Genomic DNA, 21,219 nt, shown 5'->3' with positions numbered 1-21,219 from the left:
ACATACTGTAAGATTGGAAAAATATGGAAAATCTGCAGGTCTGGTATTGAGGATAAACGTTTCCTGGACCTAGATTAAGCCTTGTCCTTGACTAAAGTGCATGACAATTGAAAATCTCAATTGAAACAAATGTTTATTCCAGGACTAGTCCAGGAAGGTCTAGGTTTAATCAAGGACTGTGGACTTTAGGCTTAATGTGGCCCAGGAAACATAATGTTAGGGTCTGTTACCTTCCTGCAGTGATAGGTGGCGTTGGCGTCACACACCAGGTTCTGATTGGGCCATCCGTCTAGGTCAGAGTCCTCTCCACAGATGAAGCCATCCCCGGCATAGCCTATCCTACAATCACACTTATACATGGGGTCACTGAAGTGGCTAAGGTAGATACACTCAGCTGAACGGTGACAGTTGTGGGTCTTGTCTTTGCAGGGGTTCTCTGGCTCGCAAACCTAGAGAGATAGAGATGCGATAGAGAGAAAGAGAACAGTCTAAGAAGACCCCTCAGCCGGGGTATATTGGCCATATACCACACCCCCTCTGACCTTATTGCTTAAATAAACCATTTTGTTTTGTCTAATTTATCATATTTTCATTTCCCAAGGAAGAACATGGTAAAAGTGCTGTAAATCAGCGTATCAATCTCATCGTAAAGTGTGTTCTCAGATGTTATGTCATGTTATGTAACACTATGTGATGTTATGCCATGTTATGTGATGTTATGTCATGTCTTTTCATGTTATGCCATATGTGAGGGCTGTACTTCTGAACCTATATGCCCCCTGCTCTGCCCTGTGGATTCTGCTACAGTGTATTGTGTAGCGACAGCAAGAGAACACTGTTATGGCTACAGCTGTTATATCTCTATGGCTACAGCTGTCCATCTATAGGAAGTGAGTGGATGCCAGTCCATGAGCTCATACCATAACGTTACAACAGTGTTGCGTGATAACCAATAAGAAAACATTTATTCCTTTAATCAGCTCTGGGATACAGAGGCGCTCAATGCCAGCTATGAGACAATTCCCTTTCCCCTTCCCTCAAATCCATTTGTAGGATGTTAGCCTCAGATGTTAGCCTCGGATATTAGCCTCAGATGTTAGCCTCGGATGTTAGCCTCAGATGTTAGCCTCGGATGTTAGCCTCAGATGTTAGCCTCGGATGTTAGCCTCGGATCAGAGCAGGCCTAGTTTTTAAAGGCCAGTGACAAGGTAGTGATTTACTAGGTATGTTATGCAACATTAGGGCAGAGCAGATCTGGGTTCAAATATTATTTGAGATCATTCAAATACTTTTGAGTGTTTGTTTTTGCCTGTCTGGAGTGCCAGAAGGGCAGGGTTTGTAGTTTTGTGACGATTCTATTGGTTCCATTGTGCCAGGTAAGCTCAATCAAGCCCTGATAGTATTTTAAATAATTTCAAATATTATTTGAACCTGGTCTATTGGAAAGCAGAGCTATGTAGCGAAATGATTCAACTTCACAACAGGATTCACAGTTCTAAAGGAGAAACAATGTATGTATACCACAACCGACATGGTGCCAGTGTTAATGACCTAACAAAGCATCATTAAAACATCAGATATTTGTGGTTAGAGTGGAAACCGAGTGCTAACATATACACCATCAGATACACATACACATTACTTTGTAAAGTTCCACACACTTTATAGCAACTACCACCTCTACTAATACTGTAAACCAAGCCTCACACCACCTCTACTAATACTGTAAACCAAGCCTCATACCAGCTCTACTAATACTGTAAACCAAGCCTCACACCACCTCTACTAATACTGTAAACCAAGCCTCACACCACCTCTACTAATACTGTAAACCAAGCCTCACACCACCTCTACTAATACTGTAAACCAAGCCTCATACCACCTCTACTAATACTGTAAACCAAGCCTCACACCACCTCTACTAATACTGTAAACCAAGCCTCATACTACCTCTACTAATACTGTAAACCAAGCCTCATACTACCTCTACTAATAATGTAAACCAAGACTCATACTACCTCTACTAATAATGTAAACCAAGCCTCATACTACCTCTACTAATACTGTAAACCAAGCCTCATACTACCTCTACTAATACTGTAAACCAAGCCTCATACTACCTCTACTAATAATGTAAACCAAGCCTCACACCACCTCTACTAATACTGTAAACCAAGCCTCATACTACCTCTACTAATAATGTAAACCAAGACTCATACTACCTCTACTAATACTGTAAACCGAGCCTCATACCAGCTCTACTAATACTGTAAACCAAGCCTCATACCACCTCTACTAATACTGTAAACCAAGCCTCATAACACCTCTACTAATACGCTGCCTAAAGAATACACTAGGTCTAAAACCGATATAGAGTGGCACAGACGTACCTGTTTGTTCTTGCTGGCAGCCTCCACCCCCACACCGAAGGGCTGTGTTCCCTTGTAGCGGGGTGGGCAGGCCAGACAGTGGAACCCTGGGTCTGTGTTGACGCAACGCAATGCTCCACCAGCTTTAAAGCAGACATCTGACACAATGTCACACTGAGAAGGGGAAAAAACATATCAAATAAATGAATTAATCAGTTCATCAGTCAGAAAGCAGAGCCCATGATCTATCAGAGCCCATGATCTATCAGAGCCCATGATCTATCAGAGCCCATGATCTATCAGAGCCCATGATCTATCAGAGCCCATGATCTATCAGAGCCCATGATCTATCAGAGCCCATGTCACACTGAGGAGGAAGAGGGTCAGATCAATCAATCAATCATTCATATTGATCTATTAGAGCCCATGTCACACTGAGGAGGAAGAGGGTCAGATCAATCAATCAATCATATTGATCTATCAGAGCCCCTGTCCCCTCCTGTCTCAGCCTCCAGTATTTATGCTGCAGTAGTTTGTGTCGGGGGGCTAGGGTCAGTTTGTTATATCAGGAGTACTTCTCCTGTCCTATTCGGTGTCCTGTGTGAATCTAAGTGTGCGTTCTCTAATTCTCTCCTTCTTTCTTTCTCTCTCTCGGAGGACCTGAGCCCTAGGACCATGCCCCAAGACTACCTGACATGATGACTCCTTGCTGTCCCCGGTCCACCTGACTGTGCTGCTGCTCCAGTTTCAACTGTTCTGCCTTGTTATTATTCGACCATGCTGGTCATTTATGAACATTTGAACATCTTGGCCATGTTCTGTTATAATCTCCACCCGGCACAGCCAGAAGAGGACTGGCCACCCCACATAGCCTGGTTCCTCTCTAGGTTTCTTCCTAGGTTTTGGCCTTTCTAGGCAGTTTTTCCTAGCCACCGTGCTTCTACACCTGCATTGCTTGCTGTTTGGGGTTTTAGGCTGGGTTTCTGTACAGCACTTTGAGATATCAGCTGATGTACGAAGGGCTATATGAATAAATTTGATTTGATTTGATTTGATGTCACACTGAGGAGGAAGAGGATCAGAAGTAGGGTCAGATTATAAAAGGGTAACAGGTCAAGACTATGAATGAGTTCAGGATGAACTAATGGTTAGAGTTAGGCATAGCCTGGTGACCTACATTTTTTAGGGCTATGATTAGAGCTAAGGTTAAGGTTAGCGTTAACCATTAGTTAAAGTATCTAACTTGTGTAACCTCCTTTAACCCTAAATTACCTCGTTGACATCTTCACAGTGGGTGCCATTGCCACGGAAACCAAGGGGGCAGGGTCCACACTCCCAGGATCCGTCAGAGCCGCTGTTACAGTGCACTCCCCCAAAGCATGGGTTAGACAGACAGCCGTCTGACAGGGAACAATAAAACATGGTTAGACAGACAGCATTAGCATGGGTTAGACAGTCGTCTGACAGGGATTAGCATGGGTTAGACAGCCGTCTGACAGGGATTAGCATGGGTTAGACAGTCGTCTGACAGGGATTAGCATGGGTTAGACAGACAGCCATTTGACAGGGATTAGCATGGGTTAGACAGACAGCCGTCTGACAGGGATTAGAATGGGTTGGACAGAGCCATTTGACAGGGATTGGCATTGTTAGCAGAAGGCCATCTGACAGGTGTTAGCATGGGTTAGACAGACAGCCGTCTGACAGGGATTAGCATGGGTTAGACAGACAGCCATCTGACAGGGATTAGCATGGGTTAGACAGCCGTGTGACAGGGATTAGCATGGGTGAGACAGACAGCCGTCTGACAGGGATTAGCATGGGTTAGACAGCCGTCTGACAGGGATGAGCATGGGTTAGACAGCCGTCTGACAGGGATTAGCATGGGTTAGACAGCCGTCTGACAGGGATGAGCATGGGTTAGACAGCCGTCTGACAGGGATGAGCATGGGTTAGACAGCCGTCTGACAGGGATTAGCATGGGTTAGACAGACAGCCATCTGACAGAGATTAGCATGGGTTAGACAGAGCCATTTGACAGGGATTGGCATTGTTAGCAGACGGCCATCTGACAGGTGTTAGCATTGTTAGCAAATACATAAAAGAGCTATAACTAAAACAGCCATGTGAAAAAAACATGGGGACCGGTTATGATAGTGAAGAGAACCAATGCATGTCTAATGCAGCTACGTTTGGACATTTGTGTGTTGATATTTCGATATTGACATTTAGCTTCTCCAGGTTGCTCCCTTCAGGTTGCTCCCTTCATGTCTCTCCAAGTTAGCAGGTTTCAGTGCTTTCAGAGCAATGTTAGCATTAGCTAATGTCTTCCTTCTCATAATAGGCCAAACACATCCTCCCAGACTTTGTTATCAGCCCAAATATGTAAATAAATTAGTCTGGAAGCCATTCTAAGAACACCTATCACAGGAATGTTGAAATGAGGTATAATAACTAAACAGGAATGTTAGAATGAACTGAAATAACTCAAAGTTACAGAGGGAAAGGGATGAGGGTGGAGGTGCGACACATACAGACGCACACAAACACACACAGTCCACACACGTACACACACACGTACACACACACGTACACACACACGTACACACACACGTACACACACACGTACACACACACGTACACACTCACTTACCGATAGGGCAGTCCTTTTTGTTGCAGGCGTTACTGTCATTGGTCTCCCCGGGGCACTTCTTGCCTTTGTACTGGGGTTCGGGGCTGTTACAGACACGGGTCCGACCCTTAACTCCACCCCCACAGGTTGCCGAGCAGATCGCCCATGGCGACCACGGTCCCCAACCACCGTCAACTGCAGATGGACAACAAATAAACAGTTAGTGGGCCATCACTACTGTTTGTTAGGATCTCTTTTAGATCACGTTGGGGGCTAGTCTTCAAGAGTCCATGGGGAGGTTTTACTACTTTACATTACTGCCTTATCAAGTCTCTTTGACCGTAAGAAAGTGAATTACAGTAGTAGTTGAAGGCCTACAGTCACAGACAAACCACTCTACACATCTCCTAGGGGTCATTGGATTCTCAGCCCTGTTGTGGTCTGGAAGCTAGAACCGCAGTTGGGCACATGCCGAGTTGATTTGAACTTGACGTTTTATAAAAGACAGACAGAATGTTTAGCATGTGAATGGTGCCCCGTCCTATATGAATGGAACGAGCTATAAAACGTTTCATTCTGCCTGTTTTTAAATACATGTTAGTGGTTATTAATCAGATCAAATTCCCAGGTTCAAAGTAGTTCTCTTTCTAAAGCAAGAGGCAAGCTCAATCAGTGCACAGCTAAAATGTTGAACCCAGGTCTGGTATGGACAATGTGCCTGTCTGTCTGTGTTGTTCCTCTTGGGCCACCATACTCACTGGGACAGGGCTTGGCCTCACAGCGCTGTGTCTCTCTCCCCTGGCCCTCACAGTCTTTGCCCCCCAGTTGTGGTGTGGGGGCATTGCAGTGGCGTATCCTGGTGATCTGACCCTCGCCACACGTCACCGAACATGATGACCATGGAGACCACAGGCTCCACCTACCATCCTGACGAACTGAATACACACAGGTCAGTCAAGGCAGTGTATAGTAAAATACATACATGTAATATGGTGGTCCTTTTTAGTGCAGTAGAACATGTCGCTTGTAACGCCAGAATAGTGGGTTTGATCCCGGGGATCACCCATACATAAAAATGTACAGTATGCACGTAGGACTGCACGTGGCTTTGGATAAAAACTTCTGCTAAATGGCATATCTGATTTTTTCAGATTTAAAAGGTCTTTATTATCAATTTCTGGGTAATTTGGTTGCAGTATAATAAACCACTAATATGTAGATCACTATGGGTGACATTGTTTGGTGGGTACTAGTGAGTCCTTTAGGGCTAACAGGATGGACACACTCTCTACAGCCATAGACATGACCTATTTCCCACAGCAGACAGAGATAGACAGAGAGAGAGACAAACAGAGAGAGAGAGACAGACAGAGAAAGAGAGAGAGAGAGACAGAGACAGAGAGTGAGAGAAGTATTTTGAGTCAGAGTAGGATGAGGTCCCTGTCCAGCCATCTCCAGTCTAGCAGCGCAGTATGTCTATTCAGTCACTTTGTCCCCTGTTCCATCATTACACAGCTGCTTCTAACGACATCATCCTCTCACTTGATCCTTTAACAAATATACACACACACACACACACACACACACACACACACACACACACACACACACACACACACACACACACACACACACACACACACACACACACACACACACACACACACACACAAACACACACACACACACACACACACACACACACACACACACACACACACACACACACACACACACACACACACACACACACACACACACACACACACACACACACACACACACACACACACACACACACACACACACACACACACACACACACACACAGAGAGAAACACATCACAAGGCTGTGTTGGCTAAAACTTCTCTAACTTTCTCAGTGGTAATGGTATGAGATGGGAGAGAGGTACCATCATGTTCACCCAAAGGTCCTTAGTTGGTCTAATTAAATCATATTAAATCAAACTTTATATAAAGTGTATTTAAAATCTCAACAACCTTTAGAGTAAAACAGTCTAACCAATAGAGTTCAAGGTAGGTTGACACAAAGGAGACTGTAGCAGAGATGTTGACTCACCTCGGCTGTCACATTTTCCCAGGCTGCATTTCCTGGTCTGGATGGATGGTCCAGAGCAGGGGTTACTGGTGGCATCACATGAGCGTCCTCTCTGTTGAGTACCTGTCCCACAGGTGACAGTACACTCTGTCCACTCTGACCAGGGGGACCAGCCGTCCTCACTGTCTTTGGCTGGAGGAAACTCAAGGGGTTATTAATGACAAATCATCATGTTCTGTCTCTGAAAAGTGAAAACCCTGCAATCTAGATGAATGTATATATATTTTTTTACAACATAAGCTCTCATAAAAAATTACATTATTTCAACTAAATGTACCAAAACTTAAACAAAATAAACGTGCAGAGCTCCCTTTCTACGATGAAGTCAACTCATTGCATTATTGCATGTCCCCCCACACCATCTCGTCTACAGTTGCTCTGTGTCATTGTTGGAACTAGGAACGCTTCAAAAGATGCAGAGAAACAAAGCTCTGGAGAGTAGTCTGTTTTGATGCTTCGGTTTTATATGACGTCATGGTTCACAGAGACCACTTCAGCACTTCAGAGTATGGCAGCCTGTGGTGCTGCTGTTTTCATGTAGAACAATAAAACGTGGTCGTCCCTTTACAGACCAACCAGCTGTACAACAATAACACGGCTCTATTAGTCAAACTTAATATGCATGGAAACGTTGTTTCTCTGGTACTCAGATTTGGCATTGGAGGCCTTGGCTCTAGAAAGGACTTCAGCCACATGTGAAATGAAGCGAAGTGTGTTTGCGAGAGAATACATGTTATAGTAATTTTTAATATTCAGACAGATGTGAAATTAAGCGAGGTAAGCAATTGTTTATTGGTCAATGTGATGCCATTGTTTTTACAGGGCTCAGGAGTCTCGTTTTCACTTCAGTACGTTTCCTAATTGCGATTACTCTCCTGTAAAGCTTATGGAAACAGTTATTAAAGCCACATTCTGCTATTTTTCCTTCTGTTCAATGGTCATGGGTCAGGATTAGGCTGTTGCAAGGGTTTAATGATGTATAGAATGAGTGGCTACTTACGCAGACACACAGGGCAACACTCTCCGTCGATGAAGGAGGGGCCAACACAGTCCACAGGAGGACAGGTGATTTGGTGACACACAATCTTTGAGTCCTGTCATGTGCCAAAAAACATTTTTCGGGGACATTAGTTGCTATAGGTGACCTATGTATAAATTAGTGTCTTGTAAGACCTCAGGATCTGGGCACTTGTCAAAGGTTTATGACTGATTAATTTGGGATCAATTAATCAACCAACCAACCAACCAACCAACCAATTAACCAAACAAATCTATCAATCAATCAAAACAACATCCACCCTATGACATTCTGTGTCTGTCATGTCTCTCCATTTAAGGAGGTTTGTATGTCTCCTACCTGGCAGGTACATGTGGTGCAGCTGTCCACCACCCAGTCCTCCTTATCTTCAAACATCCGTCCATCCTGCCAGCACATGTGTTTCTCCTTGGAGTTCTTTATCTTTCCCAGAGTGTCCTTCATCACTGTGTTCTCCTCGGTCTGGAGAGAGGAGACAGACACACATACATAGTCAGACACAGACAGACAGACAGACAGACAGACAGACAGACAGACAGACAGACAGACAGACAGACAGACAGACAGACAGACAGACAGACAGACAGATATAGTCAGACACACACACAGACAGACAGACACACAGACATCCACACAGACATAGACAGCCACACAGGCAGAGACAGACACACAGACAGACACACAGATATAGACAGACACACAGACAGACACACAGATATAGACAGACACACAGACAGACACACAGACATAGACAGACACACAGACATGGACAGACACACAGACATGGACAGACACACAGACAGACACACATACAGACACACACACACATAGACATAGACAGACCAACAGACATAGACAGACACACAGACAGATACACACAGACACATCACTGGTTTTTACTCAGCCTTAGGAGAAGGATACAGACACAGACAGACACGCATAGTCTAGACTCTACAGCAGGGTTGGTTTGAGTAAAAATTTTGACAATGAGAATATACAACACATTTTCAGTAAAACCCTTTGGACCTCATTGAAGACCAAATGTGGCCCCGGGGCACCCCTGCTCTATAGTAAAAGCCTGTCTGAGGATACGACAGCCAGAAAGACATAGCCTAGAGTCAAAAAGCTTTCATAAAGCAAAAAAAAGACAATAAAAGCACATAGGACACATAACTCCATCCATTTGAAAGGAAGATGTATGGAGCTAGCCTGTTTTCTTTGTCTGAGGAGACCCCAACAGACAGACAATAGAATAACTTCATACCTCCCTCCATCTGGGAGGGAGCTACAGCACATTTTGCTCCTGACAATCTTACTGCTTCAAGGTCACTTTATTAAGTTGTGTGTGTGTGTGATTATGTGTATGTGTGTGAGATTGTGTGTGAGATTGTGTGTGTGATACCACAGAGGGTAGTGTAGCCCCACTTCAGTGTTACGAGACACCACTTGGTCTGGAAGAGCCTTGGGGACCATAGCTGTTCACAGTGAGCAGTGACAAACACACACACACACAGACACACACACACAGACACACACACACACACACACACACACACACACACACACACACACACACACACACACACACACACACACACACACACACACACACACACACACACACACACACACACACACACACACACACACACACACACACACACACACACACACACACACACACACACACACACAGAGGAAGGAGAATGAAGCACAAGAAGCTGTTTAAACACAGCCAGATATCAGGCTTGAGAGGAGCCGCTAGCTGAAGCCAATCACAGCCAAGGGAAGTTGGGAACACTTCCTATATCCACATGTTACGTGCCATAAAACCAACCTCATTGATTCACACTCTGACTCTGACCACACAGTTAGCTCCACTGCTTTAGTAGTTCTACCACGCCTTGCTTCATGACTTCAACAGGGTCTTCGGTTTGCTTTACCAGCTGCTCTCTAGAAAGTCTCTCATGTTAATCCCCAAAGAAGACTTCAAACTATTTATACCGACTCCCAAATGTTCCCTAATCGTCTTGGTTACACCTAACAACAGTCTATCATTCCATAAACATGATTTTAAAGAATCAAGGTAACTGGTAACATTAGTTCATGGAGTGTACAAATTTTTTCACAAACATAGTTCCATAGAAAGCTGGTTGTAGACAAGACAAACTGATAGTAGACAAGACCAACTGATAGCAGACAAGACAAATTGATAGTAGACAAGACAAACTGATAGTAGACAAGACAGACTGATAGTTGACAAGACAGACTGATAGTTGACAAGACAAACTGATAGTTGACAAGCCAAACTGATAGTTGACAAGACAAACTGATAGTAGACAAGACAAACTGATAGTAGACAAGACAAACTGATAGTAGACAAGACAAACTGCTAGTAGACAAGACAAACTGATCGTAGACAAGACAAACTGATAGCAGACAAGACAAACTGATAGTAGAGAAGACAAACTGATAGTAGACAAGACAAACTGATAGTAGACAAGACAAACTGATAGTAGACAAGACAAACTGATAGTTGACAAGACAGACTGATAGTAGAGAAGACAAACTGATAGTAGACAAGACAAACTGATAGTAGACAAGACAGAACGTATGGAGCACCCCCCCAATGATCAGAGGACATCTGTTACATACCACTTTCTGAAGGCCGTCAATGAGGTTCCCCACTACCACCCGCAGTCCTTTGAGCTCCTGAAACATGATGCTGAGTTCCTCACAGGATCGTTCACACATATCTGCTCCTAGATTCTCTGTTTTCTGGCCAATGAAGTTAGTGGTGATGGCGGTGGAGGAACTCACATCCACCATGTCTGTGCTCTCACTCACCACCGTGTTGGCCTCGTCTGACAGGAGGTCGGAGGGGGGGGGGGGGTGGACAGAGAGAGAGGGAGAATGGATGATCATTACATGTGATGAACCCTGCTGATGCAAGAGCACAATGAAGAGGAAAGCACAAAGAACTTCATCAAATAATTCAATTATTTTCAGTCTTTCCTATCTGTTAAGATCGTCTTAATGAGTCCTTAAAGCAGATGTCATTGAGTAGAAACAGCATAGAGATTGAGGGATTGCATATGTTTCACTTTAGGAAATGAAGTCTTCCATCTATGTGAACTATATCATCATAGAGCACACAGAATCTGAGGTGTAGAAGAGAACTCCTAACAGAGCTGTCTGCTCACAACATGATGCCTCTTAAATCATCACGACCCAGGAGATTATGGAGGGCACTCAGTAGAGTCCTCAATGTGAAGCACATTGTTCAGTTTCATCATCCACTTCCTTTTTATTTTTAACATGGGGCCTCAACCTATCGAACAAAGGAGTATGTCCCAACTGGCACAGAATCCCCTTTAGAGATTCGGTACCAGGGCCCGTAGGGTGCACAAATTAGGGAATAGGATGCCTTATTGGATGCGGGTCCAGAGTTCTCCAACTTTTGTTTATGTGATCTCTGTTCACGGACGGAGTGCTGATCTACGGCAGGAAGCCGTGTTCATGTCCAACACAATGACACTGATCCTGGTCAGTTCAACACACTGACACTGATCCTGGTCAGTTCAACACACTGACACTGATCCTGGTCAGTTCAACACACTGACACTGATCCTGGTCAGTTCAACACACTGACACTGATCCTGGTCAGTTCAACACACTGACACTGATCCTGGTCAGTTCAACACACTGACACTGATCCTGGTCAGTTCAACACACTGACACTGATCCTGGTCAGTTCAACACACTGACACTGATCCTGGTCAGTTCAACACACTGACACTGATCATGGTCAGTTCAACACACTGACACTGATCATGGTCAGTCCAACACAATGACACTGATCCTGGTCAGTTCAACACACTGACACTGATCCTGGTCAGTTCAACACACTGACACTGATCCTGGTCAGTTCAACACACTGACACTGATCCTGGTCAGTTCAACACACTGACACTGATCCTGGTCAGTTCAACACACTGACACTGATCCTGGTTATCATATCCAACACACTGACACTGAACCTGGTCAGTTCAACACACTGACACTGATCCTGGTCAGTTCAACACACTGACACTGATCCTGGTCAGTTCAACACACTGACACTGATCCTGGTCAGTTCAACACACTGACACTGATCCTGGTTATCATATCCAACACACTGACACTGAACCTGGTCAGTTCAACATACTGACACTGATCCTGGTTATCATAACCAACACACTGACACTGAACCTGGTCAGTTCAACACACTGACACTGATCCTGGTTATCATATCCAACACACTGACACTGATCCTGGTCATCATGTCCAACACACTGACACTGATCCTTGTCATCATGTCCAACACACTGACACTGAACCTGGTCATGTCCAACACACTGACACAGAGCCTGGTCATTGTGTCCAACACACTGACAATAATCCTGTTCATGTCCAACACACTGACACTGCGTCTGGACACGACCAACACACTGACACTGAGCCTGGTCATCAAGTCTACCATACTGACGCTGAGCCTGGTCATCTGCAACATACTGACACTGAGCCTGGTCATCATGTCCAACATCCTGAGACTGGGCCTATTCATCATGTCCAACACACTGACACTGAGCCTGGTCATGTCCAACTCACTGATCCTGGTTATCATGTCAAACACACTGACACTGAGCCTGGTCATCATGTCCAACACACTGACACTGAGCTTGGTCATCATGTCCAACACACTGACACAGAGCCTGGTCATCATGTCCAACACACTGATCCTGGTCATCATGTCCAACACACTGACACTGATCCTGGTTATCATGTCAAACACACTGACACTGAGCCTGGTCATCATGTCCAACACACTGACACAGAGCCTGGTCATGTCCAACACACTGATCCTGGTCATCATGTCCAACACACTGACACTGATCCTGGTTATCATGTCAAACACACTGACACTGAGCCTGGTCATCATGTCCAACACACTGACACAGAGCCTGGTCATCATGTCCAACACACTGACACTGAGCTTGGTCATCATGTCAAACACACTGACACTGAGCCTGGTCATCATGTCCAACACACTGACACTGAGCCTGGTCATCATGTCCAACACACTGACACTGAGCTTGGTCATCATGTCCAACACACTGACACAGAGCCTGGTCATCATGTCCAACACACTGACACTGAGCTTGGTCATCATGTCCAACACACTGACACTGATCCTGGTCATCATGTCCAACACACTGACACTGAGCTTGGTCATCATGTCCAACACACTGACACAGAGCCTGGTCATCATGTCCAACACACTGACACTGAGCCTGGTCATCATGTCCAACACACTGACACTGAGCTTGGTCATCATGTCCAACACACTGACACAGAGCCTGGTCATCATGTCCAACACACTGATCCTGGTCATCATGTCCAACACACTGACACTGAGCTTGGTCATCATGTCCAACACACTGCCACTGATCCTGGTCATCATGTCAAACACATTGACACTGAGGATGTCCGTAATTTCCAACACACTGACACTGCGTCTGGACACGATCAACATACTCATACTGATACTGATCATCATGTCCAACACACTGACACTGAACCTTGTCATCATGTCCAACACACTGACACTGATCCTGGTCATCATGTCAAACACACTGACACTGAGCCTGGTCATCATGTCAAACACATTGACACTGAGCCTGGTCATCTTGTCCAACACACTGACACTGAGGATGTCCGTAATTTCCAACACACTGACACTGCGTCTGAACACGATCAACATACTCATACTGATACTGATCATCATGTCCAACACACTGACACTTCGTCTGGACACAACCAACATACTGACGCTGAGCCTGGTCATCATGTCCAACACACTGATCCTGGTCATCAAGTCTACCATGCAGACACTGAGCCTGGTCATCTCCAACATACTGACACTGAGCCTGGTCATGTCCAACACAATAACACTGAGCCTGGTCATCATGTCCAACACACTGACACTGAGCCTGGTCATGTCCAACACACTGACACAGAGCCTGGTCATTGTGTCTAACACACTGACAATAATCCTGTTCATGTACAACACACTGACACTGCGTCTGGACACGACCAACACACTGACACTGAGCCTGGTCATCAAGTCTACCATACTGACGCTGAGCCTGGTCATCTGCAACATACTGACACTGAGCCTGGTCATCATGTCCAACACACTGATCCTGGTCATCATGTCCAACACACTGACACTGCGTCTGGACACGATCAACATACTGACACTGATCCTGGTCATCATATCCAACACACTGACAATGATCCTGGTCAGTCCAACACACTGACACTGATCCTGGTCAGGTCAACACACTGACACTGATCCTGGTCAGTTCAACACACTGACACTGATCCTGGTCAACATATCCAACACACTGACACTGATCCTGGTCAACATATCCAACACACTGACACTGATCCTAGTCAGTACAACACACTGACACTGATCCTGGTCAGTTCAACACACTGACACTGATCCTGGTCATCATATCCAACACACTGACATTGATCCTGGTCAGTCCAACACACTGACAGTGATCCTGGTTATCATATCCAACACACTGACACTGATCCTGGTCAGTCCAACACACTGACACTGATCCTGGTTATCATATCCAACACACTGACACTGATCCTGGTCAGTCCAACACACTGACACTGATCCTGGTTATCATATCCAACACACTGACACTGATCCTGGTCAGTCCAACACACTGACACTGATCCTGGTTATCATATCCAACACACTGACACTGATCCTGGTCAGTCCAACACACTGACACTGATCCTGGTCAGTCCAACACACTGACACTGATCCTGGTCAGTTCAACACACTGACACTGATCCTGGTTATCATATCCAACACACTGACAGTAATCCTGTTCATGTACAACACACTGACACTGCGTCTGGACACGACCAACACACTGACACTGAGCCTGGTCATCAAGTCTACCATACTGACGCGGAGCCTGGTCATCTGCAACATACTGACACTGAGCCTGGTTATCATATCCAACACACTGACACTGATCCTGGTCAGTTCAAAACACTGACACTGATCCTGGTCATCATGTCCAACACACTGACACTGATCCTGGTTATCATATCCAACACACTGACACTGATCCTGGTCAGTTCAACACACTGATACTGATCCTGGTTATCATATCCAACACAATGACAATAATCCTGTTCATGTACAATAATATAATAATAATATATGCCATTTAGCAGACGCTTTTATCCAAAGCGACTTACAGTCATGTGTGCATACATTCTACGTATGGGTGGTCCCGGGAATCGAACCCACTACCCTGGCGTTACAAGCGCCATGCTCTACCAACTGAGCTACAGAAGGACACGACCAACACACTGACACTGAGCCTGGTCATCAAGTCTACCATACTGACGCTGAGCCTGGTCATCTGCAACATACTGACACTGAGCCTGGTCATCTGCAACATACTGACACTGAGCATGGTCATCATGTCTAACATCCTGAGACTGGGCCTATTCATCATGTCCAACACACTGACACTGAGCCTGGTCATAATGTCAAACACATTGTCACTCAGCCTGGTCATGACCAACACACTAACAATGATCCTGGTCATCATGTCCAACACACTGACACTGAGCCTGGTCATCATGTCCAACACACTGATCCTGGTCATCATGTCCAACACACTGACACTGAGCCTGGTCATCATGTCCAACATACTGACACTGAGCCTGGTCATGTCCAAAACACTGACACAGAGCCTAGTCATTGTGTCCATCACACTGACAATAATCCAGGTCATGTACAACACACTGACACTGCGTCTGGACACGATCAACATACTGACACTGAGCCTGGTCATCAAGTCTACCATACTGACGCTGAGCCTGGTCATCTGCAACATACTGACACTGAGCCTGGTCATCATGTCCAACATCCTGAGACTGATCCTGGTCAGTTCAACACACTGACACTGATCTTGGTTATCATATCCAACACACTGACACTGATCCTGGTCACGTCCAACACACTGACACTGATCCTGGTCACGTCCAATACACTGACACTGATCCTGGTCAGTTCACCACACTGACACTGATCATGGTCAGTTCAACACACTGACACTGATCCTGGTCATCATATCCAACACACTGACACTGATCCTGGTCAGTCCAACACACTGACACTGATCCTGGTTATCATATCCAACACACTGACACTGATCCTGGTCAGTCCAACACACTGACACTGATCCTGGTTATCATATCCAACACACTGACACTGATCCTGGTCATGTACAACACACTGACACTGCGTCTGGACACGACCAACACACTGACAATGAGCCTGGTCATCAAGTCTACCATACTGACGCTGAGCCTGGTCATCTGCAACATACTGACACTGAGCCTGGTCATCATGTCCAACATACTGAGACTGGGCCTATTCATCATGTCCAACACACTGACACTGAGCCTGGTCATCATGTCCAACACACTGACACTGATCCTGGTCATAATGTCAAACACATTGTCACTCAGCCTGGTCATGACCAACACACTAACAATGATCCTGGTCATCATGTCCAACACACTGACACTGAGCCTGGTCATCATGTCCAACACACTGATCCTGGTCATCATGTCCAGCACAATGACACTGATCCTGGTTATCATGTCCAACATACTGACACTGAGCCTGGTCATGTCCAAAACACTGACACTGATCCTGGTCAGTTCAACACACTGACACTGATCCTGGTCAGTTCAACACACCGACACTGATCCTGGTCAGTTCAACACACTGACACTGATCCTGGTTATCATGTCCAACATACTGACACTGAGCCTGGTCATGTCCAAAACACTGACACTGATCCTGGTCAGTTCAACACACTGACACTGATCCTGGTCAGTTCAACACACTGACACTGATCCTGGTTATCATATCCAACACACTGACACTGATCCTGGTCAGTTCAACACACTGACACTGATCTTGGTCATCATATCCAACACACTGACACTGAACCTGGTCAGTTCAACACACTGACACTGAACCTGGTCAGTTCAACACACTGACACTGATCCTTGTTATCATATCCAACACACTGACACTGATCCTGGTTATCATATCCAACACACTGACACTGATCCTGGTTATCATGTCCAACACACTGACACTGAGCCTGGTCATGTCCAACACACTGACACAGAGCCTGGTCATTGTGTCCAACACACTGACAATAATCCTGTTCATGTACAACACACTGACACTGCGTCTGGACACGACCAACACACTGACACTGAGCCTGGTCATCAAGTCTACCATACTGACGCTGAGCCTGGTCATCTGCAACATACTGACACTGAGCCTGGTCATCATGTCCAACATCCTGAGACTGGGCCTATTCATCATGTCCAACACACTGACACTGAGCCTGGTCATCATGTCCAACACACTGATCCTGGTCATCATGTCCAACACACTGACACTGCGTCTGGACACGATCAACATACTGACACTGAGCCTGATCATCATGGCCAAAACACTGACACTGAGCCTGGTCATCATGTCCAACACACTGACACTGAGCCTGGTCATCATGTCCAACACACTGACACTGAGGATGTCCGTAATTTCCAACACACAGACACTGAGTCTGGTCATCATGTCCAACACACTGACACTGAGCCTGGTCATCATGTCCAACACACTGACACTGAGGATGTCCGTAATTTCCAACACACAGACAATGAGTCTGGTCATCATGCCCAACATACTCATACTGATACTGATCATCATGTCCAACACACTGATACTGATCCTGGTCATCATGTCCAACACACTGACACTGAGCCTGGTCATGTCCAACACACTGACACTGATCCTGGTCATCATGTCCAACACACTGACACTGATCCTGGTCATCATCTCCAACACACTTACACTGAGTCTGGCCATGTACAACACACTGACACAGATCCTGTTCATCATGTCCAACACACTGACACAGATCCTGTTCATCATGTCCAACACACTGACACTGAGCCTGGTCATGTCCAACACACTGACACTGAGCCTGGTTATCATATCCAACACACTGACACTGATCCTGGTCATGTACAACACACTGACACTGCGTCTGGACACGACCAACACACTGACAATGAGCCTGGTCATCAAGTCTACCATACTGACGCTGAGCCTGGTCATCTGCAACATACTGACACTGAGCCTGGTCATCATGTCCAACATACTGAGACTGGGCCTATTCATCATGTCCAACACACTGACACTGAGCCTGGTCATAATGTCAAACACATTGTCACTCAGCCTGGTCATGACCAACACACTAACAATGATCCTGGTCATCATGTCCAACACACTGACACTGAGCCTGGTCATCATGTCCAACACACTGATCCTGGTCATCATGTCCAGCACAATGACACTGATCCTGGTTATCATGTCCAACATACTGACACTGAGCCTGGTCATGTCCAAAACACTGACACTGATCCTGGTCAGTTCAACACACTGACACTGATCCTGGTCAGTTCAACACACCGACACTGATCCTGGTCAGTTCAACACACTGACACTGATCCTGGTCAGTTCAACACACTGACACTGATCCTGGTCAGTTCAACACACTGACACTGATCTTGGTCATCATATCCAACACACTGACACTGAACCTGGTCAGTTCAACACACTGACACTGAACCTGGTCAGTTCTACACACTGACACTGATCCTTGTTATCATATCCAACACACTGACACTGATCCTGGTCATCATGTCCAACACACTGACACTGAGCCTGGTCATCATGTCCAACACACTGACACTGAGCCTGGTCATGTCCAACACACTGACACTGAGCCTGGTCATGTCCAACACACTGACACTGATCCTGGTCATCATGTCCAACACACTGACACTGAGCCTGGTCATCATGTCCAACACACTGACACTGAGGAGGTCCGTAATTTCCAACACACAGACAATGAGTCTGGTCATCATGCCCAACATACTCATACTGATACTGATCATCATGTCCAACACACTGATACTGATCCTGGTCATCATGTCCAACACACTGACACTGAGCCTGGTCATGTCCAACACACTGACACTGAGCCTGGTCATGTCCAACACACTGACACTGATCCTGGTCATCATGTCCAACACACTGACACTGAGCCTGGTCATCATGTCCAACACACTGACACTGAGGAGGTCCGTAATTTCCAACACACAGACAATGAGTCTGGTCATCATGCCCAACATACTCATACTGATACTGATCATCATGTCCAACACACTGATACTGATCCTGGTCATCATGTCCAACACACTGACACTGAGCCTGGTCATGTCCAACACACTGACACTGAGCCTGGTCATGTCCAACACACTGACACTGATCCTGGTCATCATGTCCAACACACTGACACTGAGCCTGGTCATCATGTCCAACACACTGACACTGATCCTGGTTATCATGTCAAACACACTGACACTGAGCCTGGTCATCATGTCCAACACACTGACACTGATGTCAAACATCCTGGTTATCATGTCCAACACACTGACACTGAGCTTGGTCATCATCTCCAACACACTTACACTGAGTCTGGCCATGTACAACACACTGACACAGATCCTGTTCATCATGTCCAACACACTGACACTGAGCCTGGTCATGTCCAACACACTGACACTGAGCCTGGTCATCATGTCCAACACACTGACACTGAGCCTGGTCATGTCCAACATACTGACACTGAGCCTGGTCATGTCCAACATACTGACACTGAGCCTGGTCATCATGTCCAACACACTGACACTGAGCCTGGTCATCATGTCCAACACACTGATCCTGGTCATCATGTCCAACACACTGACACTGATCCTGGTCATCATGTCCAACACACTGACACTGATCCTGGTCATCATGTCCAACACACTGACACTGAGCCTGGTCATCATGTCCAACACACTGACACTGAGGATGTCCGTAATTTCCAACACACAGACACTGAGTCTGGTCATCATGTCCAACACACTGATCCTGGTCATCATGTCCAGCACAATGACACTGATCCTGGTTATCATGTCCAAAACACTGACACTCATCCTGGTCAGTTCAACACACTGACACTGATCCTGGTCAGTTCAACACACTGACACTGATCCTGGTTATCATATCCAACACACTGACACTGATCCTGGTCAGTTCAACACACTGACACTGATCCTGGTCATTTCAACACACTGACACTGATCCTTGTTATCATATCCAACACACTGACACTGATCCTGGTTATCATATCCAAAACACTGACACTGATCCTGGTTATCATATCCAACACACTGACACTGACACTGATCCTGGTTATCATGTCCAACACACTGACACTGAGCCTGGTCATGTCCAACACACTGACACAGAGCCTGGTCATTGTGTCCAACACACTGACAATAATCCTGTTCATGTACAACACACTGACACTGCGTCTGGACACGACCAACACACTGACACTGAGCCTGGTCATCAAGTCCACCATACTGACGCTGAGCCTGGTCATCTGCAACATACTGACACTGAGCCTGGTCATCATGTCCAACATCCTGAGACTGGGCCTATTCATCATGTCCAACACACTGACACTGAGCCTGGTCATCATGTCCAACACACTGATCCTGGTCATCATGTCCAACACACTGACACTGCGTCTGGACACGATCAACATACTGACACTGAGCCTGATCATCATGGCCAAAACACTGACACTGAGCCTGGTCATCATGTCCAACACACTGACACTGAGCCTGGTCATCATGTCCAACACACTGACACTGAGGATGTCCGTAATTTCCAACACACAGACACTGAGTCTGGTCATCATGTCCAACACACTGACACTGAGCCTGGTCATCATGTCCAACACACTGACACTGAGGATGTCCGTAATTT

General features: G+C 45.9%; 1 protein-coding gene across 5 annotated transcripts in view; it reads right to left on the bottom strand.

Moving 5' to 3' along the window:
- Positions 1–21,219, bottom strand: part of LOC118362970 (thrombospondin-2-like) — a 59,396-nt gene that overhangs the window by 16,435 nt on the left and 21,742 nt on the right. For all 5 annotated transcript variants that reach the window (XM_052514681.1, XM_052514683.1, XM_052514684.1 and 2 more), the window contains exons 5-13: positions 10,812–11,020; positions 8,478–8,618; positions 8,121–8,214; positions 7,082–7,252; positions 5,760–5,936; positions 5,023–5,196; positions 3,642–3,769; positions 2,391–2,543; positions 231–449 (exon numbers count right to left, since the gene is read on the bottom strand). In XM_052514681.1, coding sequence (XP_052370641.1) covers positions 231–449; positions 2,391–2,543; positions 3,642–3,769; positions 5,023–5,196; positions 5,760–5,936; positions 7,082–7,252; positions 8,121–8,214; positions 8,478–8,618; positions 10,812–11,020 — 1,466 coding nt within the window. The remainder of the gene's footprint in view (positions 1–230; positions 450–2,390; positions 2,544–3,641; positions 3,770–5,022; positions 5,197–5,759; positions 5,937–7,081; positions 7,253–8,120; positions 8,215–8,477; positions 8,619–10,811; positions 11,021–21,219) is intronic.

Source organism: Oncorhynchus keta, unplaced genomic scaffold (genome assembly GCF_023373465.1).
Source record: "Oncorhynchus keta strain PuntledgeMale-10-30-2019 unplaced genomic scaffold, Oket_V2 Un_scaffold_19327_pilon_pilon, whole genome shotgun sequence".
NCBI lineage: Eukaryota > Metazoa > Chordata > Actinopteri > Salmoniformes > Salmonidae > Oncorhynchus > Oncorhynchus keta.
This window is presented reverse-complemented; position numbering and strand designations above follow the sequence as displayed.